Source organism: Haliotis rubra, unplaced genomic scaffold (assembly GCF_003918875.1).
Source record: "Haliotis rubra isolate DU_JTF1 unplaced genomic scaffold, ASM391887v1 Scf373, whole genome shotgun sequence".
Lineage (NCBI taxonomy): Eukaryota > Metazoa > Mollusca > Gastropoda > Lepetellida > Haliotidae > Haliotis > Haliotis rubra.
In genome coordinates, this window is record NW_025767050.1 from 346,893 (window position 1) to 372,743 (window position 25,851).

General features: G+C 46.6%; 1 protein-coding gene and 1 long non-coding RNA gene across 4 annotated transcripts in view; both read left to right on the forward strand.

The window, feature by feature from the left end:
* Nucleotides 1-17,600, forward strand: part of LOC124286041 (rab GTPase-binding effector protein 1-like) — a 44,541-nt gene extending 26,941 nt beyond the window's left edge. Inside the window, 6 exon segments of the mRNA XM_046722361.1 lie at nt 434-535; nt 1,097-1,286; nt 4,652-4,818; nt 11,726-11,842; nt 12,343-12,453; nt 13,923-17,600. Coding sequence (XP_046578317.1) covers nt 434-535; nt 1,097-1,286; nt 4,652-4,818; nt 11,726-11,842; nt 12,343-12,453; nt 13,923-14,090 — 855 coding nt within the window. The 3' untranslated portion in view covers nt 14,091-17,600.
* Nucleotides 17,601-18,076: 476 nt separating this feature from the next.
* On the forward strand, nt 18,077-22,376 carry LOC124286042. Of its 3 annotated transcripts, none has more exons than XR_006900939.1 (4): nt 18,077-18,271; nt 18,441-19,643; nt 19,698-20,723; nt 20,832-22,376. It is a non-coding gene; the product is annotated as an uncharacterized LOC124286042 (long non-coding RNA). The 3 variants fall into 3 exon arrangements; XR_006900940.1 differs by having other exon boundaries at nt 19,752-20,723; XR_006900938.1 differs by having other exon boundaries at nt 18,441-20,723.
* The last annotated feature ends 3,475 nt before the right edge of the window (nt 22,377-25,851 follow it).

Consider the following 25,851-nt stretch of genomic DNA (forward strand, 5'->3'; position numbering starts at 1 on the left):
GATATCCTCGCCGGACAGTGTACTGAGCAGTCTCTTGGGCTATAGTGATATCCTCACAGGATAGTGTATTGAGCAGTCTCTTGGTCTATAGTGATATCCTCACAGGACAGTGTATTGAGCAGTCATCTGGTCTATAGTGATATCCTCACAGGACAGTGTATTTAGCAGTCATCTGGTCTATAGTGATATCCTTATGCCACAGTGTATTTAGCGGTCTCTTGGTCTATAGTGATATCCTCACAGGACAGTGTATTGAGCAGTCTCTTGGTCTATAGTGATATCCTCGCCGGACAGTGTATTGAGCAGTCTCTTGGTCTATAGTGATATCCTCGCCGGACTGTGTATTATGGTCACAGTGCAATATGTTGTTATTGATGGGAGGAATACACTATATCTGGGATGTGTTTGTCATGATTTAGCCCTTGTGCTTCAGATAAAGCTTATTCAAGAAGAAAATGACAGCCTTGTTGGGAAACATTCAAAGACGGCCCAGCAGCTGCAGAACGAGGACATCAACCTGCCCAACAACATGGAGGTGAGACATCACATGGCAGCACCATGGCATCTCTCTTAGTTACTGATTCACACATTGTCTCCAGTTGCTACAGACATGGTGCTGTTCTCATGATCACTGTCAGGAATGTCTTCACATTACAAAGGGTGTGTCTCTGTCGCTGTGTGTCATGACATTGTTGATGATGTCACTGGGATTGGTACTGTCCAAGGAGTGTAGTGTTTGGGTGTTTCAGCGTACAAGGCTCAATACCTTTGGGTGTTATATATGTATGGCTACTATATGGGCTACTTGGTGAGGCATCCTTTCTTTCTTCTCATTATCTGTAAACAATTGGGCTTGTGTTCTTCAGATATTGCCACATACTGTCCCTTGACTACTCGCATCTGAGGGTCAAATTGAATCCTCACTTTGCCCAAATTTCAGTCATTGGGTTTTCAGAATCAAAATCGTCATGTAGATTTTCAAATAGTTCTGTACATCCATTGTCTTAGGCACTGTGGATTTTTCCTCCAAAGAAAAGTCCATGATGTCTCTGAGGTAATTGTTTAAAGAATCTCTGTTGTGCTGTTCATGTTGCAGGAGATGCAGCTGTTGCTTCTGAAGTACCGAGAAGAGATTATCTCAGCCAAGGTGGCAAAGGAGCACATTGAGGAGACACTGAGGAGTGAAATCATGTTCCTCAAGGACCAAGTGGTGTCAGAGCAGCAAGAGAAAAATACCATTGAGGAGACACTTAGTCAGGAACTCAGCACCCTGCAAGAGAAACTAGGTGGGTAAATTGACAATCTCACAGGACATGTCTGTACTGCTGGTTCACTGGGCACAAGTATGTATCTACTGCTGGTTCACTGGGCACAAGGATGTATCTACTTCTGATTCACCGGGCACAAGTAGGTCTCTACTGCTGGTCCACTGGCCACAGGTAGGTCTCTACTGCTGGTTCACTGGGCACAAGTAGGCCTCTACTGCTGGTTCACCGGGCACAAGTATGTATCTACTTCTGATTCACCGGGCACAAGTAGGTCTCTACTGCTGGTCCACTGGCCACAGGTAGGTCTCTACTGCTGGTTCACTGGGCACAAGTATGTATCTACTTCTGATTCACCGGGCACAAGAAGGTCTCTACTGCTGGTCCACTGGCCACAGGTAGGTCTCTACTGCTGGTTCACTGGGCACAAGTAGGTCTCTACTGCTGGTTCACTGGCCACTGGTAGGTCTCTACTGCTGGTTCACTGGGCACAAGTATGTATCTACTTCTGATTCACCGGGCACAAGTAGGTCTCTACTGCTGGTCCACTGGCCACAGGTAGGTCTCTACTGCTTGCTCACTGGGCACAAGTAGGTCTCTACTGCTGGTTCACTGGGCACAAGTAGGCCTCTACTGCTGGTCCACTGGCCGCAGGTAGGTCTCTACTGCTGGTTCACTGGGCACAAGTATGTATCTACTTCTGATTCACCGGGCACAAGTAGGTCTCTACTGCTGGTCCACTGGCCACAGGTAGGTCTCTACTGCTGGTTCACTGGGCACAAGTAGGTCTCTACTGCTGGTTCACTGGCCACTGGTAGGTCTCTACTGCTGGTTCACTGGCCACTGGTAGGTCTCTACTGCTGGTTCACTGGGCACAAGTAGGCCTCTACTGCTGGTTCACTGGCCACTGGTACGCCTCTACTGCTGGTTCACTGGCCCCAGGTAGGCCTCTACTGCTGGTTCACTGGCCACTGGTACGCCTCTACTGCTGGTTCACTGGCCACTGGTAGGCCTCTACTGCTGGTTCACTGGGCACAAGTATGTATCTACTTCTGATTCACCGGGCACAGGTAGGTCTCTACTGCTGGTCCACTGGCCACAGGTAGGTCTCTACTGCTGGTCTACTGGCCCCAGGTAGGCCTCTACTGCTGGTCTACTGGCCCCAGGTAGGCCTTTACTGCTGGTCCACTGGCCCCAGGTAGGCCTCTACTGCTGGTCCACTGGCCCCAGGTAGGCCTCTACTGCTGGTCCACTGGCCACTGGTAGGTCTCTGCTGCTGGTCTACTGGCCACAGGTAGGTCTGTACTACTGGTCTACTGGCCACAGGTAGGACTCTACTTCTGATTCACTGGGTACAAGTAGGTCTCTACTGCTGGTTCACTGGGCACAAGTAGGTCTCTACTGCTGGTCCACTGGCCACAGGTAGGTCTCTACTGCTGGTTCACTGGCACAGGTAGGTCTCTACTGCTGGTCCACTGGCCACAGGTAGGTCTCTACTGCTGGTCTACTGGCCACAGGTAGGTCTCTACTACTGGTCTACTGGCCACAGGTAGGTCTCTACTGCTGGTTCACTGGCACAGGTAGGTCTCTACTGCTGGTCCACTGGCCACAGGTAGGTCTCTACTGCTGGTCTACTGGCCACAGGTAGGCCTCTACTGCTGGTCTGCTGGTCTACTGGCCACAGGTAGGCCTCTACTGCTGGTCTACTGGCCACAGGTAGGTCTCTACTGCTGGTCCACTGGCCACAGGTAGGTCTCTACTGCTGGTCTACTGGCCACAGGTAGGCCTCTACTGCTGGTCTACTGGCCACAGGTAGGCCTCTACTGCTGGTCCACTGGCCACAGGTAGGTCTCTACTGCTGGTCTACTGGCCACAGGTAGGTCTCTACTGCTGGTCTACTGGCCACAGGTAGGCCTCTACTGCTGGTCTACTGGCCATAGGTAGGCCTCTACTGCTGGTCCACTGGCCACAGGTAGGTCTCTACTGCCGGCCCACCGGTCACAGGTAGGCCTCTACTACTGGTCTATCGGCCACAGGTAGGTCTCTACTGCCGGGCCACCGACCACAGGTAGGTCTCTACTGCCGGCCACTGGTCACAGGTAGGTCTCTACTGCTGGTCCACTGGCCACAGGTAGGCCTCTACTACTGGTCCACTGGCCACAGGTAGGTCTCTACTGCTGGTCCACTGGTCACAGGTAGGCCTCTACTGCTGGTCTACTGGCCACAGGTAGGTCTCTACTGCTGGTCTACTGGCCACAGGTAGGTCTCTACTGCTGGTCCACTGGTCACAGGTAGGTCTCTACTGCCGCCCACCGGTCACAGGTAGGCCTCTACTACTGGTCTCTCGGCCAGGTAGGTCTCTACTCTCGGCCACACAGGTGTCTCACCGCCGCCACTGGTCACAGGTAGGTCTCTACTGCTGGTCCACTGGCCACAGGTAGGCCTCTACTACTGGTCCACTGGCCACAGGTAGGTCTCTACTGCTGGTCCACTGGTCACAGGTAGGCCTCTACTGCTGGTCTACTGGCCACAGGTAGGCTCTCTACTGCTGGTCCACTGGCCACAGGTAGGTCTCTACTGCCGGCCCACCGGTCACAGGTAGGCCTCTACTACTGGTCTACTGGCCACAGGTAGGTCTCTACTGCCGGGCCACCGACCACAGGTAGGTCTCTACTGCCGGCCACTGGTCACAGGTAGGTCTCTACTGCTGGTCCACTGGCCACAGGTAAGCCTCTACTACTGGTCCACTGGCCACAGGTAGGTCTCTACTGCTGGTCCACTGGCCACAGGTAGGTCTCTACTGCTGGTCCACTGGCCACAGGTAGGCCTCTACTACTGGTCCACTGGCCACAGGTAGGTCTCTACTGCTGGTCCACTGGCCACAGGTAGGTCTCTACTGCCGGTCCACTGGACACAAGTAGATCTCTACTGCTGGTCCACCGGTCCTCCGGCCACCGGTAGGTCTCTACTGCTGGTCCACTGGTCCTCCGGCCACAGGTAGGTCTCTACTGCTGGTCCACTGGTTCTCCGGCCACAGGTAGATCTCTACTGCTGGTCCACTGGTCCTCCGGCCACAGGTAGGTCTCTACTGCCGGTCCACTGGTCACAGGGAGCTCTCCACTGCTGGTCCATTGGGAAAATGCAGGCCTCCAGTTTCTGATTACGAAAGTCTCTTTGTGTCACTGCAGACGCAATGGCCCTGTCCAGTGCAGTTCCCTTAATTTGATTGTGGGTTCGAATTCAAGGTTCACCCTGATGTTTCAAAACCATGCAGTAGGTTTTACCTTAGTGGTAAACCTCTCAGATTAATATTTTAGTTTTAAGGTTATTTATATTCTAAACTCTGCTACGTTTGTACTATAGAAGCCATGTCTGCTTGTCTCCAGTTTGTCATGAGAGTGTGCAGTCAGAACTAGAGAGAGAGTCGTCTGTACGGGCAGAGTCAGAGACCAAACTCCGTGAGGCAGAACAGTCACTGAAGAGTGTGCAGGCCAAGTCCAGACAACTCATCAATGCACTGCAGCAACGGGTGGAGGAGCATGAGCGTTCTAAGGTAGATAACTCTTTTTAACCTTCAATCACAAATAGACTGCTTTGGCCACATCAGTTCCAATATTGTTAAACTGTCTGAACCCAGCAAAAGAAGAACAATTCATTAGGTAAAATTGTATTCCCCAACTGTTGTGTGGATGCTGTGAGTGTGTCACCATTCTTTTTCAGAGAGATCGTCCTTGGGGTACATATTATGCATTTTCCGGCTGTAAAATGCCCTGTGACAGTTGTATCAATGTTTTTTGAATAAAAAGATTGTACAATAAATAAACTCTTTTATTTATTATACGGACCCTACCTCACGGAGTTACCTCCCTTAGCGCATGCGCACCAACTGGGTAGGCTCCTAGACCCGTATCATCATTCCTTCTGCTGTCACGGCCCTGAACAGACGTTCGTTGTGATTACCTTTCATGAGCCGCACGGCGCTGTATTTTAAGATGTCTGAGACACCACCTGTATGTTTGGTTTTATTTGTCTAAAACAATAACAGTAAAGCCTTACAGTGGTTGTTTCATAATTGTGACTTTGTATAAGTACTATCAAAATACGCAAACTTTCCCGTGGTTTACGCGAAGTTTGCTCTGCCATGGCGGAAGTTTAGCGTGCGTGGTCGTAATATATGCGCTTTAAAACCAACTATTACTTTCGTGGTAACCTTCACGAAGTTTTTCAATGTTTTCTACGTGTTTCTCTGCTTCTGGCCACAAGTTAACTAACATGTTTACGTGTTTGTTTCAGGCTTTTACCTGTTGTTCGGTCTGTGGGGAAGTATTCCCGGGCTGACAGTCACTCCCAATGCGTGGCCTGTCTGGAGAAGACGGGCCATGTGGCTGATACATGTTCAATTTGTCTGGCCTTTTCCCCCGGCACAGAAGAGGCGGGCGTCGACACCCTGTTTTACCGCGAGATGGAGGCGGAGGGGACCTGACGCAGGTTCCCCGCCAAAATCTAAACGGGCGCCCAAAAAAGGAAAAAAATCCCGTGGCCCTTCCCCCTCTCCTACCACTTCGAGTGGTTTTGACATGTCTATAATGGAGTCGATGTTTCAGAAGCAGATGGACTCAATGAAGTCCTTCGTTCGGGAGTCGGTTGGAGGTCTCCGCCAGGAGTTCCTCGCCCACTCCGGACGGGGGGCGGAGAGTCCGGGGGTGGGATCGCCGGCCTCGGCTAGATCCCTCAGCCTTGAGGCGTCTGTCGATCCGTTGCCTCTGGCTTCGGATCCGGACGCCTCGGCTGCTCCGGAGAGGGAGGTGCTCCCAGTCCCCCTCTCGGAGCTTGCGCTTGGGCCGTTGAGTATTCCTGGTATTCCGGTCCCTGCGCACACCCGCCCCATGAGAGCGGAGGCACCAGTTCTGCCTGGCCTGCCTCCAGCGTCTCGGGACCGGGGTCCACGCACGCCGGCTGGCGCTGACGTGGAGCAGTCGGTCTGTTCCTCCCTTCCTGTGGTGCCCACCGCTAGGCAGTCCACCGGGTCGGGGTTAGGGTCCTCTTACGGAGGAGACCCAGCCTCTGACTCGGGCTCGGACGCCGAGGCAATGGAGCTTGGGGAGGTCGAGGAGCATGACGGCGGCTTCCGTTTTGCTTCGGCCTTGCGGGAGGTCCGGCAGAGAATTGCCGAGGGCCTACCCCAGGCCGCGGTGCCTGCTGGTAGCGTGGACTCGACTGAGTTCCGCTTGCCTGGCGAGGCGCTTTGCCCCCTAGGCAACCCTCACAGACGCAGCTCCGCATTCTGCCATCGTTGGTCGCGCGGACGTGGTCGATCCCCTCTTGTCTGGTACCCGAGTCAGGTTTGACTTACCTGAACTCGTCGCGGGCGCTACCAGCTTGGGGAGGATTCCCTGTTCGTCGCATCGATCGCTGACGAGTGTGTTTTCACTTCCGTCGCCTGGGGAGGCTCGGCTTCCTCGAGCAGCTCCGCTGCTCGGCAAGGGCCTCACTCCACCTTTGCCCGCTGGCATCCTCTGCGACGCACGCGCACCGGACCTACGAGGAGGTCTCACCGAACGCCGATGCAGCAGGTGCGGTGGTGGTCCATGAGGCCTACCTCTCCTCGATACAGAGGTCGGCCCTGGAGGCGGAGAGGGCATGCTGGCGACGATGTCGCCGCATGTCGCGGCTACTCCGTCAGCTGTCGGAAGTTCAGGCTCACCTCGCGACACTTTTTGCGGTCTGCTGCGTCCGACGGTGATGTGCGCAGTCATGGGGATGCGCAGGCTGTGGCTGTCGACGTCTAGGTACTCGGCAGCAACACAGCAGACCTTGCTGGCTCTCCCTTCCGCCTGGGAGCCGACCCTCTTTCCGGGCACAGCAGGTCATACGGGAGGCTGCCGCTGCAGCTACCTCCTTCAAGGATTCTAAGGCCTTGTTGGAGCACCCGCGGGTGTCTCGCCCCCGCGCTCCCGTGCCACCTTCCTCCGCCGGGGTGCAGCCTACACCCGAGTCTGCCGGCTGGCTTCGGCCGCTTGGTAGGGGTAGGCGGAGGAGTAGGTCCGCCAAGGGTAGGGGCAAGGAGCAGTCCTCGACTAGCTCCCAGCCAGCACCGGCGCTGCGGAGGTCTGCCCCGACCTCCCGTTAACCCAACAGGCTGCCGCTCAAGCCGTGTGTCACACCCAGTCAGCTCCGCTACTAGGGTCCACGCACACGCTCCTACCCCATATCCCAGTGGGAGGCCGCCTCTCTCTATTCCTGCCGGAATGGGAGAAGGCTACCAACAACGCTTGGGTGCTGGCCACGGTCAGCATAGGCCATCTCCCACTGTGGAAGCGAGGTCCGCCCGACTTCACCGGCATACGACGCACTCCGGTGCCGTCATGCCAGGCCAGGGCGGACATATTGCGCGACGAAGTTCAGGCTCTGCTGGACAAGTCCGCAATCGAGCGCATTCCACCGGGAGAGGAACAGGCGGGATTTTACTCCACGTACTTCCTCGTCCCGAAGAAAGACGGCGGGTTCCGTCCGATTCTCAACCTCAAGGGGTTGAATCGCATGCTCGAAGTACCATCCTTCAAGATGGAGACACTGCGCTCGGTGATCTCATCTGTTCAGCCCGGCGATTGGCTCACGTCAATCGACCTAAAGGATGCGTATCTGCATGTACCCATACATCCCTCGTTCAAGCAGTACCTCCGGTTCTCTTACGACGGGATGTATTACCAATTCAGGGTGCTCCCCTTCGGCATATCGACTGTCCCCCAAGGGTGTTCACCAAGCTCATGTTAGTCCCAGCTACCCTCGCCGCTTCGCCAAGGAAGGCGTTGTTACCCTTACCTAGACGACTGGTTGCTCGGAGCACTAACACAGCCAGCGAAGTCAAGATGCTACTCACACAGTGATAGACATTCTAACTTCGACTGGGGTGGATCATCAACCTCAAGAAATCCGACCTGGTACCCACCCAGGACTTGGTTTTCTTGAGCGATTCAAACGAACAAGGATCTCGTTTCCTTGTCGCCCGACCGGGTCACCAGAGTTCGGAGATGGTATCTTCATTCCTCTCCCAGCCCCAGGCACCAGCACGGACTTGGCTCCGTCTACTGGGCCATATGGCGGCGACGATCTCTGTAGTGTGGCGGTTGAGGATCGTCCCATACAGCAAGCTTTGGCTCGGCTGTGGACTCACCACGGAGGATCTGGAGCGCAGTCTCACAGTCCCCCAGTGGTTGACACCTCACCTTCAGTGGTGGACAAATGTCGGGAATCTCACCAGGGGTTCCCTTGGAAATCCCGACGCCAGCTCTCACAGTTCAGACAGATGCGTCCCTCACGGGCTGGGGCGTTCTGGGCAGTCTGTCGGCTTCGGACTCTGGTCGAAGCGAAGCTCACCTTCACATCAACGTGTTGGAGCTGAGAGCTGTGCGGTTGGTATTCGGCTTCAGAGAGCATGTCGTGGCCAGGTAGTCCGTCTTCAGTTAGACAACCAGGCGGCCATGTCGTACATCCTGAAGCAGGGAGGCACGGTGTCCCCAGCGCCTCTCGGGAAGCGTGGGACTTTCTCCTCTGGAGCGACCAGTCACGATTGTCAGGTACTCCCTGTTTATCTCCGGGGCTGGAGAGCGTCGCGAGCAGATGCGCTCTCGCCGGATCCTGGCCGCGACGCAGTGGATGCTCGACAGGCAGATATTCACAGTAATCTCCCAGTTGTAATGGTGGATTCGAGGTGGATCTGTTTGCGTCCGGCGGGACGCATCAGACACCCGTGTTCTGCTCTCGGATACCGGACCAGAGGGCGTTGGCTGCCGGCCTTCCTGTTAGATTGGACGGGCAAAGTGCTCTCATGCGTTCCCGCCGTTACCACTCATTCCCCGTGTCCTTTCACAGCTGTCCACCCAGCCAGCTCGGCTACTTGTGCTACTGGCACCGCTTTGGCGTCCACAGAGCTGGTTTCGGTAATTCTCAGGTTTCTGGCTCAGCCTCCTGTTCTATTACCTTTGCGACCGGACATTCTCACTCAGAGCGGGCGCCCACCCAAATCCACGGATTCAGTGGGTGGCTTGGCCTCTGTCAGGTCTAACCTCGAGGCACGCTGGAATTCCTGCAGCAGTTGCAGACACAATTCTGGCGAGGTGGGATTCGACAAGCGTTCAGTATGAGGATAGGTGGTCCCGCTTATGCGCTGGTGTGCAGATAGGGGCATTGCAGATCCCTTTTCTGCGGATTTAGTCCAGTATTGGAGTTTTTGCAAGCTCGTTTGGAAGAAGGCCTGGCGGCCCGACCATTCGTGGCTACTCCACCGCTATTTCCACTTTTCACACCCCTGTCGATGGTGCTCTTCTGGGGCAGCACCTCTCGCATAGCGCTTTCTAGCTGGCGCTGGCGGATTCGACCTGCTCTCAGGCGAACCAGTCCACCTTGGGATTTGTCGATCGTGCTCGATTGGCTGTCCGTCCCACTTTCTCACACCTATCGGCTATTTCCATTCAGTTGTTGACCTGGAAAGCTGTGTTTCTGGTGGCGGTAACATCTGGTCGAAGAGTCGGCGATATACATGCTATGTCGTCCGACGGGCGCTGACTGTGTTTTCACACGGATCGTGTCAGCATTAAGCCTCCCAGATACTTTACCGACCGAAGGTCGATCACGCTTCCATGTGACAGCTCCTATCGAACTTCCTACTCTTACCCAGCCTTCCACATCGGGGACCACTCCTACTGAGCACTCACCCGTTGGATGTCCGTGAAGACGCTCAAAGTCTATATCAAACGAACGCAGGGGATCCAGACGGGTACCCAGCTGTTCTGTTGTTACGGTGGCGGGAAGGCTGGTCTGCCAGCGAGCAAGCAAACTTTGTCTCGCTGGCTGAGTATCGTCGGTATTTGTGCGCTTATCAGGCTAAGGGCAAGCCTCCCCCTGAGGGGTTGAAGGCTCACTCGGTCAGGGCAGTAGCCGCATCAAAAGCTTTTGCATCGGCACTCCCCATTGAAGAGATCTGCTCTGCCGCTATTTGGAGCCGGCCAAGCACTTTTATACGCCATTATCAGCTCGATACACATTCACGCAATCGTGCGAGCTTTGGTCGTACCGTTCTCTCCAGTGGACAGTGTCCTGCCACCCTGACCAAGTGAGTCTTGGTTTATTGGTTTGTGTTGACGCTACTGTACAATGATTCCATTATTGACATGTCTGCTACGAGCACTCAGAGAACCTGTACCCCCTTTCGATTCTCTAAGGAGTTACGATATCGTTAGTGAGTGGTATTTTTGTTTTCCCCTCACGGTGCTCTCCACGAAGAAGCCACTTAGTGGGTCGGATTTCACTGACATTCGCGACTACGTGCAATGTCTCATTATGCTAGAGGTCGTCTTTGAGCACAAATCCTCCCTGTCAGTTCCTCCCATAATGCCTCTCGCAGCGAAACTGGGTCGTCAGTGACAGGTGAGTGTTATGGCGTCTGTTCAATTTTTTCCATGATAATGATCGCTATATTTTGTGTGTGCTTGGACAGAATTCCCTCCTCCCTGGCCTCCGGTCTTTGGGAGTCTGTGTTTATGCATAATATGTACCCCAAGGGCGATCTCTCTGAAAAGAATTTTCCAAACCTGCAGAGGTTTTCAATTCTTTGAAGAGAGATCCTTGGGTAGTGGGCCCACCCACCTCCCCGCAATTCTGTTCACTGATGAGAATTCAGCAGAAGGAATGATGATACGGGTCTAGGAGCCTACTCCAGTTGGTGCGCATGCGCTAAGGGAGGTAACTCCGTGAGGTAGGGTCCGTATAATAAATAAAAGAGTTTATTTATTGTACAATCTTTTTATTCAAAAAACATTGATACAACTGTCACAGGGCATTTTACAGCCGGAAAATGCATAATATGTACCCCAAGGACGACTCTCTTCAAAGAATTGAAAACCTCTGCAGGTTTGGAAAAGTTTCCATTGGGTGGTGGCTCTGGAGCATCTTTAGGACTGCTGCATTATTGTGTGTAGAAGGTCGGGATTATCATTAACACTACCGGACAATGTCTCATGCCTCATTTCTCTCATAGCTGCAGTGTTGCTGGAATAGTGTCCAGAGATACCAACTAGTCTGGTTAGGGAGGATTCATCACAAGATTTTGAACCAAAGTCAGCCTATTGAATATATTAACTGAAATGTATTACTTCAGCCAAGAAACATAGCCAGTTTGTTAGCAAGTTCATTGTCTTTGTCCCACATTTGGTGATTAAATACACTACAGTAGATTCGTTTTTATCAAGCCACACAGTTTGTTATGCTAATACTGATTACTTATTTGTACTAATTTTGTTCCTGAAATGTCAGTGTTCCAATGTGTCAGGCACAGTTGTCCCTGAATTCCAAACTGCGTCTGTTTGAGGTTGACACCTCTGGGTTTGGCTTCCAGCTTGACCAGTACAAACTTGAACCCTTGCTGGACTCTGTGAGCATCTTCTGATGATGTGTTGTTGCAGGTGAAGCTGGAGGAGGATCTGTACTGCCTGAAGGGGAAGGTGCAGTCTCTGCAGGTCGACCTGGACAACAGTGAAGCAGTGCAGAGAGACTTCGTCAAACTCTCACAGTCTCTGCAGGTGAGTGTCCTCCATTCATCATCCGTTACAAGTCACACAACAGACATATGTTCCCAGGTGCCAGGCTGACTTGTCACGTGTCAAGTCAAGGTTTCTTCACACATGCTGATCCAGTTATCAAGCAGATTCTGTGAACTGGCTGAACTATCATTGATACATAATTGATATATAGTTGGTACATTGTTACACTGGTACATAGTTGTATTTAGGATGCAATATTTAGGTAGGTAACAATAGCACTAAATGTTCAAAAACAATTACCAGAATCATTGGATTCTGTTTAACGAAATATTAATGACATTTTCTTTTTGTTATTGATATAAAGGGTTAGCTACCTCTGTTTATGAGACAAGTCAGACAGCTGGTCAACTCACTTACAGCATATTTGATGTGATCATCTTCTGTGCACCATAGAACATGTCTCTGTTCACTACAGCTCTGACCACACGTCAGCTGCAGTGCGTTTCTTCCCTCATCAGTTCTAGTACATATGTCCTCAGATTCAGCTGGAGAAGATTCGGCAGGCGGAGAATGAAGTGAGGTGGCAGCATGAAGAAGATGTGGAAGATTGCAATAACTGTAAACAGAATTTCAGTGTCACTCGCAGGAAGGTAAACACATTTTTGTTTTGAGGCTTGGAAAGAAACTTGTTAAGAGGCAGCATATTATCAAAAGAGGCTTTTGTGATGAAATATATACCCTTTATCTTATGCATAAACCTTGAGGTCATTGATAAGCATTATGAAGTTAGTAATTTATACAGATATAACTTTGACTGCCATGACTTCTGGCTTTCCTCTTGTATTTAGCTATATTATATTACTGAAATATTGTTCATAGCACTACACCGCCTCTCAATCTCACTCACTTGCCCACCCACTCAACTTCCTGCCCACTCACTCAACCTCCAACCCACTCAACCTCTCTCTCACACTCTCACCTCTCATCCACTTGCCCACCCACTCAACCTCCCACCCACTCAACCTCTCTCTCACACTCTCACCCTTTCATCCACTTGCCCACCCACACACTCTCTCACACACACTCTCCTCTCACACACACTCTCATCCACTTACCCACCTACTAACTCTCTCACTCTCCCATCCACTTGCCCACCCACTCAACCTCCCACCCACTTACTCTCTCACACACACTCTCATCCACTTACCCACCCACTAACTCTCTCACTCTCTCATCCACTTGCCCACCCACTTACTCTCTCACACACACTCTCATCCACTTACCCACCCACTAACTCTCTCACTCTCTCATCCACTTGCCCACTCACTCAACCTCCCACCCACTCACTCTCTCACACACACTCTCATCCACTTGCCCACCCACTCAACTTCCCACCCACTCACTCTCTCACACACTCTCTCATCCACTTACCCACCCACTAACTCTCTCTCTCTCATCCGCTTGCCAACTCACTCAACTACCCACCCACTCACTCTCTCACACACACTCTCATCCACTTGCCCACCCACTCAACCTCCCACCCACTCAACCTCTCATCCACTTACCCACCCACTCAACCTCCAACCCTCTCATCCACTTGCCCACCCACTCAACCTCCCACCCACTCACTCTCTCACTCACCCTCTTATCCACTTGCCCACTCACTCAACCTCCCACCCACTCACTCTCTCACTCATCCTCTTATCCACTTGCCCACCCACTCAACCTCCCACCCACTCACTCTCTCTCACTCACCCTCTTATCCAATTGCCTACCCACTCAACCTCCAACCCACTCAACCTCTCATCCACTTACCCACCCACTCAACCTCCAACCCTCTCATCCACTTGCCCACCCACTCAACCTCCAACCCACTCACTCCATCACTCACCCTCTTATCCACTTGCCCACCCACTCAACCTCCCACCCACTCACTCTCTCACTCACCCTCTTATCCACTTGCCCACCCACTCAACCTCCAACCAACTCACTCTCTCTTACTCACCCTCTTATCCACTTGCCCACCCACTCAACCTCCCACCCACTCACTCACCCTGTTATCCAATAGCCCATTCACTCAGCTATCCACTCACTCCGGTTCCTATGTCTTCTGTTACAGCATCACTGCCGCCACTGTGGAAAGATATTCTGTAATGAGTGCACATCCAAGACAGTGCACAGCGGGCCCAACTTTAAACCTTCCAAAGTTTGTGATGTCTGTCATACAATACTTGTGAAAGATGCCACACCCTACTTCAGCACAGAACCTCCAGCAACACCCGACTAGGGAGATGTTTTAGACTGTCCTACTTGTGGGGAAAACCATTGCTCTACCAGAGTCAAAACTCTACTGTTACATTGTCTTGCAGGGTCACTGGTGGCCCAGTCATCCAGGGCACCACAGTTGGCCATGCAGAGTTGCCTCCCATAGCTGTACCAGAATCTGATGATAGTGGGTTTGAATGCCAGATTTCCACACATTTGGATTCTTGTCAGCACTATGGTTATGCTTTTGGTTTCTCATCTTGGTGAATTTCTAGGGTTTGAATCACTAGACCTTCCTCCTACACGAGGTTGTTACTCTGTGAAAACAAATTAAATGCTGTTCAAAGCACTGTTGTGCCAAACTCACACACTCACTCCTCCAGGATAGGATGCACTGGATAAAGTACATACACCATACTCCAAGATTCTAGCAGACTTTAGTGTCAGGGGCATTTGTCTTGGGGAGGTAGGGGGCATTAACGGAAGCAGTCTCCACTCTGTAATCGACATGTGAATATTATGATGTTCTCACTGTTTGTGCAAGTGGTTATCACACTGATTTTTTAATACATTTGGGGGTAGTATAATAGACCCATAATAGACCATCATGTGGTATGTCTGAAGAATGGGGTCCTTAGTCAGCAAATAAAGCCCTCAAATAAAGAAACCTACAAGTTCAGTGTCGGTCAAATGTGTGTTTAGCAAACCTGGCCCTATTTAGACCTGGGTCTGCACCAAGCATCAGACTAATTGCCTCCTACTGACAGTGTGGGTTGTGTTTACAAACAGGCAGAATAGGTAAATTACGTGAAGTGTTATCAATGGTCAACTTTCTGACCTAGATACTAGGATCTTAAACGACAAAGAACTTTCTCAGAATTTGCATGTCAAGACAGTTATGATAAACAGTTATGCCAACTCTAGCAAACGGGTCCCAGTATCTCTTTTGTCATGTGTTAGACAAAGTGGTGATCAGGTTATTTGTCAGGTGACATCAAGCACTTACTTGACTGCTCATGCTATCAATCACTGGTTTGTCTAGTCGTGCTTGATGACAAATGCCATAGTGATACAGCTGTAACACTGCCCACTTTACATGAATCAACACTGACACCTACAGTAATGGCTCTCAGCTTGGGCCAGGCTCACACCACACTCTCTGTACTGGTCAACATGTAACACTGACCCTGATAAGACCTTGTACTCTCCACTACCTGTGATCTGTTACCTGTGTATATTTGTGTAAATATCCCTGCTCCTGTACATGCTCTGTCGATGTTCAGCTGTTGTGATTCAGAAGCACACTTGCCGTTTAGTCAATGTAACCATCACGTCCTTGTCAGTACAACATTGTATACATTGTATTCCTCCGTGACCCATGAACAACAAACCACTGCCTTCTTCCTGCGAGAAGGAAGCCTACAAGTACCCCCGGTACTCTTCAGTATCAAGCAATGGCAGGATTCAAACCAACTTCCATGACTCATTCGACTGGTACATTACATAAAGCCTCAGATCATTGTCTGACTTCAAGCTGACATGCATCACTTTGATGTCAACATTTAATGTCTGTTTGATTGTGATGAAGGAATACAGTGTATATCAAGCTGTATTGACCATGAAGATAGGACAGACACTTCTTAGATATATAGTACATAATGGCACCAAGCATCTACACTACAAACATGTCAGCTATCATTTGTATTTCTAGTTATAAAGGTTGTTTGATCACATTTTGAGAACAGTGACAGATATATCTGAGTGAAGACAGTAGACCGTAGAGGAGACTTGTAACATAAGATTTCTAGAGTTGTAGAGGACAGTCATTCATTGTAGTTTAGGGGTTATCATTTCTTGATTTATGGATTGGTTTCTGATGTAAAATAAGAAGTTGTTTCCAAGCGAGTTCCCTTACTATCCCAACTTTACAAAATGTTGTTATCGGAATACATTTGGAAAATGTCTATTGTTGATAGTTCCACTATATTCCATGGTAGTCAGCAAATCCATGAATCAAGCAATTATAAAACCCACCATTCTAACATTTGTTCAAATTGATTTTGTTTATTTTGATGGTTTGGTGCTTAATATAAGATGTAAGTGTTGTGTACTATCTTGTCAGTGGCTAATAACATTGTGCTCTGTATACATTTGGTGATATTCTGGAATATTGTATCAGAGTTGAGTAGATTAGACAGCACATGCACATCAACACAGTGGTATCTTGGCCCAGAAGGGATGCTACAGGACGTGTTTGAAGATACGTGCTCCTGAGAACTGAAGGTTCATGTGAGCTTCTGGCTGTATGCTTGTCCTCTGTCCATCATCTGTCATAAGTGCAAACTTTCTAACATCTATGAAGAATCCTGATTGGATCCAGTAATGATTAGCAAACATATGATCCAAGAAATGGCATGCTCTATTCATAAGCTTCATGTGAATCATGGTCGATATGGCAGCCATATTGAATATGCTATATTCTGATTTACTTTGATCACTGATGTTTTGATTGATTATCCATTCATTGAAGTTTGATTTTTATTCCTTTTAAATGTGTCCATAATAATAGAGAGAATTTCCACAATTTGTTACGTAACTTGTCTTAGATTTTATTTTTATATATTTTAGAGTGATCAGGGGTTTGATCATGTCTTCAACTACAGAGGTGAGCTACGGACCCTAGTTACTGTTGTCAGTTCTGCGATGTATGTACAAGTTGCTGAGCTTAACATGTAATGGTATCAATGTAGAATGATAATCTCAGTGAGATGGTTTAGGATTTACAGAGTTGTCTGCCCTAGTCATACCAGGATCTACTGAAGATGGGTTTAAATCCCAGTTTTTATCTTGAATATGAGCCATAAAATATGAAATAAATTACAGACTGCGTAACATTGAAGATTTAACATTTGGCTGGTTGTCCAGTCTAAGCTGAGACTCTGCAGTACAGTCCACTCTGTGTCACTGAAATGGGACACTTTTCACTAAACTACTGCTTAAAGCGATTATAGGTCACTCAGTTGATTATTGATATTTAATTTATGGCCACGGTTGATCACTGGTTATAACTATTTGTTCTTATTGTTCTTATTGCAGGAATATCTAGACTACTTTTGTAAATCAAGGCTTCTTTTGGCAGTTTATTGTGTCCCTTAAATGCAGTAATTTCAGCAGTTAGTTTATCACTGTGTACTGTGGGTAGATGAATCAGTGTAATCAGTATAATATAATGTCTTGTTTCTATGGTAACAATAGTGTTGATGTGTGGTTTATAGTTTCTCATCAGATTAGTTAGTTTCATTTCTTTCTTTTCATATTTAACAGATTTAACACCTAAAAATATTATCAAGGTTGATTTGGAATAAATAGCCGGAACAGAAACTCATGTAATCATGAAATTTAAAAAAACCCAACATTTTCAGTCAAAAAGGTGTTCTGTGTTAGTCACATTAGGGATCAGTTATCTTTTAGACTCATTTACAAAAATATAGAAATGTTTGCAAGGAGTGTCAGGACAAAACAAACAAGCAAATTGGAAGACAAGCATTAGGATAAGGAAATATTTTTCATGACCTTCCCCCAAATATGATATTTCATTACCCAACACAAAGGCCTACTATAGGTTTTTTATGGCTCTCCCTTGATTGCATCTGACTACCCCATTTAATAAGTGACAGTTATCTAAGAAGACTGTTTCATCTGCATCAAACATGGTGGCCAATCTGATTGTACTAACTGAGGTACCAGTGTGCTTACTGGTACACAGACCATCAAACATGGTGGCCAATCTAATTGTACTGACTGAGGTACCAGTGTGCTTACTGGTACACAGACCATCAAACATGGTGGCCAATCTGATTGTACTGACTGAGGTACCAGTGTGCTTACTGGTACACAGACCATCAAACATGGTGGCCAATATGATTGTACTGACTGAGGTACCAGTGTGCTTACTTGTACACAGACCATCAAACATGGTGGCCAATCTGATTGTACTGACTCAGTGTGCTTACTTGTACACAGACCATCAAACATGGTGGCCAATCTAATTGTACTGACTGAGGTACCAGTGTGCTTACTTGTACACAGACCATCAAACATGGTGGCCAATCTGATTGTACTGACTGAGGTACCAGTGTGCTTACTGGTACACAGACCATCAAACATGGTGGCCAATATGATTGTACTGACTGAGGTACCAGTGTGCTTACTTGTACACAGACCATCAAACATGGTGGCCAATCAAACATTCTACTGACTGAGGTACCAGTGTGCTTACTTGTTTGACCATCAAACATGGTGGCCAATCTGATTGTACTGACTGAGGTACCAGTGTGCTTACTGGTACACAGACCATCAAACATTCTAATAGGTACTGGTATATTTGTTTTGGTTTCAGAATTATTCTTTCCATAACTTTTCTGATCATTTGTGGCAGAGCTGTAGTGTGGCGAAGTTAAGATAGGTTTTATGAAAACAGGAATCTGTTTTACGTGTATATCTTGGGTTTGTGTGTGTTTTTGGTTCTGTTTTGACCAACTACTTAATGATGCTGTGAATGTCTGCAAGCGAGTCGGCAACGAATGAGGGCTGTGTCTGAGTAGCTTCAGTATTATTTATTTCTGTACATACATAGATAGATTTTAACCTTCTCATGGATATATACAAGAATATGCTCCATTTGTACAATACTTTGGACAGAATTTAATATATATGGGAAATACATATGTGAATGTCTTGTTAACTGGACAGGTGAAAATCTTCACACCTGGACATGTGAATGTCTTCACACCTGGGCCTGTGAATGTCTTCACACCTGGACATGTGGATGTCTTCACACCTGGGCCTGTGAATGTTGTGACACCTGGAAATGTGAATGTCTTAATTGCTGGACATGTGAATGTCTTCACACCTGGACATGTGAATGTCTTCACACCTGGGCCTGTGAATGTCTTCACACCTGGACATGTGAATGTCTTCACACCTGGACAGGTGAATGTCTTCACACCTGGACAGGTGGATGTCTTCACACCTGGGCATGTCAATATCTTAACACCTATTAATGGTGTATTGTATTGTTGATGCATATTGCTTTTAGTCAGTTAATGTTCCATCATTCATTATTTCAACGATTTAAGTTACAATTTGTTATCCTGAACAATTTACCTGCTTCGTTTTGTCATGTTTAGTTCTTGGGTATTGTACTCTACTGAAGTACTCTGCTGTAGAATCTTTTTCATCGACATGCCAGCATGCATTTCATTAACTGTAACCATAGTAACATGCATTCTAAATGCAACATTATTTCTTATCAAGTTATATATCTTAAGGAAAAGAGCACAACCAAGATTTGCAGGTGAACATATTTGAAATGTGTTTATTGCTGCAGTTTGAATTCTACACCTAGAATGAGTTCCTGTCCAGGCTCCAGTTCACAAAACTATCATAGTGCTATGACTGTCGTAAGTCTATGTTACAGTATAGGAGATTTGACAGTTGTATCACTACGATAGCTTTGTGAAACGGGGACCTGGTTCCTTCTGGAACCTGGGTACTCCCAACAGGGTTAGGACAGGTTCACTTTCATGCTTCACTGTCGAGATCTGTACTCCCAACAGGGTTAGGACAGGTTCACTTTCATGCTTCACTGTCTAGATCTGTACTCCAAACAGGGTTAGGACAGGTTCACTTTCATGCTTCACTGTCTAGATCTGTACTCCCAACAGGGTTAGGACAGGTTCACTGACTTGCTTCACTGTCTAGATCTGTACTCCCAACAGGGTTAGGACAGGTTCACTGACATGCTTCACTGTCTAGATCTGTACTCCCAACAGGGTTAGGACAGGTTCACCTTCATGCTTCACTGTCTAGATCTGTACTCCCAACAGGGTTAGGACACGTTCACTGTCATGCTTCACTGTCTAGATCTGTACTCCCAACAGGGTTAGGACAGGTTCACTTTCATGCTTCACTGTCTAGATCTGTACTCCCAACAGGGTTAGGACAGGTTCACTGTCATGCTTCACTGTCTAGATCTGTACTCCCAACAGGGTTAGGACAGGTTCACTGTCATGCTTCACTGTCTAGATCTGTACTCCCAACAGGGTTAGGACAGGTTCACTGTCATGCTTCACTGTCTAGATCTGTACTCCCAACAGGGTTAGGACAGGTTCACCTTCATGCTTCACTGTCTAGATCTGTACTCCCAACAGGGTTAGGACAGGTTCACCTTCATGCTTCCCTGTCTAGATCTGTACTCCCAACAGGGTTAGGACAGGTTCACTGTCATGCTTCACTGTCTAGATCTGTACTCCCAACAGGGTTAGGACAGGTTCACTGACATGCTTCACTGTCTAGATCTGTACTCCCAACAGGGTTAGGACAGGTTCACCTTCATGCTTCACTGTCTAGATCTGTACTCCCAACAGGGTTAGGACAGGTTCACCATCATGCTTCACTGTCTAGATCTGTACTCCCAACAGGGTTAGGACAGGTTCACCTTCATGCTTCCCTGTCTAGATCTGTACTCCCAACAGGGTTAGGACAGGTTCACCATCATGCTTCACTGTCTAGATCTGTACTCCCAACAGGGTTAGGACACGTTCACTGACATGCTTCACTGTCTAGATCTGTACTCCCAACAGGGTTAGAACAGGTTCACTGACATGCTTCCCTGTCTAGATCTGTACTCCCAACAGGGTTAGGACACGTTCACCTTCATGCTTCCCTGTCTAGATCCGTACTCCCAACAGGGTTAGGACAGGTTCACTGTCATGCTTCACTGTCTAGATTTGTACCACATACGCCTTTCCCTGCACAGACATGTTCTATTGGGGATAATACTGATATCAGTATTCTCTGTTAACTCCAAACCGCATATGTCAAGAATTATTAAACAAACAAGCACTTTGTGACTTTGTGAAGAGTTTCAGTTTTTAACCACAGAGTTGCATTCCGAAATAATTTGTACGGAAGCAAGTATAGTTTCTGTGTTTAGACCAGCACTGCAACAAAAGATGAGCTCCAATATATTGTCACTTATTTCCCTATGCATCCTGTTACTTCCTCATCGGTCATGTTTATTCATGTATATGGGGATCAGCTGCTATAGTTGGCAAACTAAATCACATTTTCTGTTCAGAGTTGAAAGGGGTGTACTTAATGCATCTGAAAGGACAGATTTGGATAACGAGGTAAATATTTTATGCATGTCAGTAGAAGGGAGCTAGTGTGCCGGCGAGCGGGCGTACGTGTTTTTATTTAGCTCTCTCTGAGACGTGTTGGCACTTTCAGCACTGTATTCCTGTCATTGGTTTCCATGGCAATCCTTGGTTTGCCAGCACCATGACCAGGTGCTGAACATCTCTGGTTTGCATCACTTGGACCTTCTGCTGACATTAAACCTACAGTGATATTACAGTTCACTTTCTGTCAAACCGGTCTTCTCAATATAGGGTGTGATTCAAATGCAGCAATAAAACAAGAAAATGTTAAAACCTTTACATTTCGGCCAAATTTTCATATTGATGGAACTCCAATCAATTTTACTACCTTCTCTGCTTAAATAGGATTTGATCATTACTCCCTGGTGCAACTGGAACTTTAACCCATACTGACAAAGTTAACCTCTGTAAGGATCGCTTCAAGCTCAAGCTGGCCTGCTGAACAGCCAGGGATGTGTTTAACATGGGCCTCAACTTCAGGACTAATCTTATAAGAACATGGCCTCATGTTTTGTGAGGCTCATCACAAAAACATTGTTTGCATATAGCAGTACTAGTAAATATATTATGTGTTGTCAAAATATATTCCTGTCAGTATTTATCCTTACAGAATTGAATACACTGGAAAATCCTGTATCTGTTTGAAGTGACTGAATATTGTGACATGTTGAACACATCCCTGGTTGTCATATGGTCAGGGATCCCTTACTGGCAGTCATGTTATCACAAGCTTAGATTTCTGCATTTATTCGTAATTTTTTTCTTCATGGACAGTTGTTATTTTAGCCACATTGCTTTCTGAAGTCTTTCAATCCAACATGCAATGTTGATTTTATGAACTTGTTGACAGTGCAGTGACCATGATAGTTCACTTCACTAGCTGTCCCTATCTCCCCTGTGTAGAGGAATAGCGACCTCGTCCTGTACAGGTAGTCTCACGATTCTGTCAACAAATAGCAGTTGTTGAGACAGTAGTATTTTGCGTAGCTCTATGTTCTGCAACATGTTCTTGACACTGTTAGTGTGACCATCAACCTGTGTTTGAATATCACATCATGGTCTGTGAATAAAACTATTACAATCTCGATGTGTTTGTCAGCTTCTTTATGTGGGATCAGCTCAAAAACAATTTGAGCGGCCAACACACTCAAACACTGGAATTGGGGTGTAGATCTTATCTTTTGCTATCCTTCCGAGACCCCAGTATCTGTTTGACGATTATTATTTACCAATTTCTGACTTTGATACGAGTTTTCTGATTGTTTCAAACCTGAACCAAGAGGTATTTCCACACAGTTTTCGGTTTCAATGAGAGTCAAGAAAACTTCATTGCCAGGTGACACCATGGCAGCACACATTTTGTTTGTTAAAGTCATAAAATAATTTTCCCCGAAATTTAAATCAACACAAACATGTTGAAAACAGTATGAACAGTGTTGGTTACCATTCATTGGCTGTTTCACATGTTTTTTTACTCACATGTGACAACCTCCCTTACTGATGTAAACCATTTTTGGTGTCCCCCACCCTGATATTGCTGGAATGTTGGAAAAAGTGGGGTAAAACTTACTCACACAACTTGTATAAAGATACCTCATATCACAGTTCGCTGACGATACAACGCTGATTCTAAATGGTAATGAAGCCTGCGTACTGAGTGCGCTTTTAACACACTAGATACGTACGCTGCTTTCTCAGACCTTAAAATAAACAGGAGTAAAACACAACTATGCTGGATAGGCTCACAACGCTCATCAGATGCAATATTATGTAAACAATGGAAATTAGACTGGGAAAAGAAAAGTTTCACCCTTATATGCCTCAACTTTACACACAACCTGGCGGAAATGGTCGAAAAAAATTATAAGGACAAACTAAAAGGCATAAATAAAGTCGATTATGAATTTATGGTTACAACGTGATCTAACTCTATTAGGAAGAATTACCTTATTAAAAGCTTAATCTTACTAAAACTCAACCATCTATTCGCGTCGCTTCCAGATCCTAACGATAAACTAACCAAAGAAATCGAATCACTCTGCTTCAGTTTTATATGGAAAAACAAACCCGATAAAAACAGTAGAAAAATAATTTCAAAACCATATGATGAAGGCGGACTACGAGCTCCAAACATAACCCAGATAATATCTTCTCAAAACATATCATGGATTAGGCGACTATTGAACTCAAGACCCAATTCAAAACCCTTGATTTATTTCTTTTCAATACCACGCGACCACCTCATAAATAACGAAGATAACCTCACATGTGAACTAACAAATCGCAGAACAAATCCCTTCTGGAGGGATGTCCTGAAATGCTGGGAGTTATACCTAAACTTAAAAGGTGATAATGCCAAAAAAGAACATGACATCCTTTCCCAAATCTTATGGCACAATAAGAACATTAGAATAGGAGGAAGCACCTTCTTCTATAAACACTTCTCTGACAAAGGTATCCACTATATTAATGACTTAATTGATAACGACGGAAACTATCTCAACCTTTCTTCCCTTCAGAAGAAATATCAGATAAAAACAAACTTCCTTGAATATCATGGCATAATCAAATCCGTTGAGTCTTATGTTAAAAGTAAACGCGTTAAACTCAAATCAAAACTTCAGACACCAATTCTGCCATTTATATCAAAGATGTATGTGAAACAAAAAAAGGCTGCAGAATATTCTATGATGCATTAAACACAAACATGTTCGACATTTAGACCAGAAAACACATTCGGTAATGGGAGAACAATCTCAGATGTTCCCTGACAGAACAAGAATGGAAAACCATACATTATATACCCTTCCGCACACATGCAAACAGCAAACTACGATGGTTTCAACACAGCATCATTTACAGAATAATATCCACGAACGACCTTCTATATAAAATGAAATATACGAATAATAACAAATGTGACTTATGCAAAACTGACATTGAATCAATAACACACCTCTTTTACGAATGTACAAAAGTTAGCCATATCTGGAGAGAACTAGAAGATTGGATCGAGGAGAAAACAGGAATTAAACTAGATTTTACCAAACAACATATCCTGTTTGGCTACTATGAAAAGCGAAATGATGTAAATCTGATCATAAATACAACTAAATTCAACATTTATAAAAGCAAACTTTCTAAACGACCACCACATTTCCAATATATCAAAAGAGATATAACCAATGCATATCAAATAGACAGATATATCTCATCCTTAACTTGTGATTACACCAAATTCACGAAGTACTGGTCAATATGTCATTGCCTATTTACCTGAACAATACATCTCCTGTAAAAGCCATAACCATCAGCTACTGAATTGTCATACCCATTTTGATAAGATACTATGTGTATTGAACTATGAACTATCCATTTGCTGTAAAACATGTACTGGTGAAAAGAAATAAAATTTAAAAAATGAAGAAAAAAAAAGATAATGTCTTTCTTCTCTAAATGAGTGCAGTGGCCTATTCAGGCCAGAGGGGCGGTTGGGTAGCCTAGTGGTTAAAGCATTAGCTCATCACACCGACAGCCCGGGTTCGATTCACCACATGGGTACAATGTGTGAAGCCATTTCTGGTGTCCCCTGTTGTGATATTGCTGGAATATTGCTAAAAGCGGCATAAAACTAAACTCACTCAGTATTCAGAATATTTCAGGGTTTGGATAAGAATAAACATCAACACTGAACCACAGATGAGGAATTAAAAGAATCAGTGGACCAAATGTGACATGGTATAGCCCTTACGGTTATAGTCAAAATGGACACACATCCAAACAGGCTTGAAATTCCCAGTCAAAATGGCCAGGTGCAAATGTCAAATGGCTACAAAGCAATGTGTCATGTGACTGGTCTGACCAAGGTTTGTGAACCATGGGTGATACCATCAACACATTCTGTTGGGAAAATATCACCAGGATCTGTTGGGTGAGTACCTTAACACCAGCATATATTGTAGTATAACACCACCATATATTGGAGTATAACACCACCATCTATTGGAGTATAACTCCAGCAGCATCTATTGGAGTATAACACCACCATATATTGGAGTATAACACTACCATCTGTTGGAGTATAACACCACCATCTATTGGAGTATAACACCACCATCTATTGGAGTATAACACCACCATATATTGGAGTATAACACCACCATCTATTGGAGTATAACACCACCATCTATTGGAGTATAACGCTACCATCTATTGGAGTATAACACCAGCAACTATTGGAGTATAACATCACCACCTATTGGAGTATAACACCACCATCAATTGGAGTATAACGCCACCATCTATTGGAGTATAACGCCACCATCTAATGGAGTATAACGCCACCATCTATTGGAGTATAACACCACCATCTAATGGAGTATAACACCAGCAACTATTGGAGTATAACGCCACCATCTATTGGAGTATAACACCACCATCTATTGGAGTATAACGCCACCATCTATTGGAGTATAACATCACCATCTAATGGAGTATAACATCAGCAACTATTGGAGTATAACACCACCATCTACTGGAGTATGACACCACCATCTAATG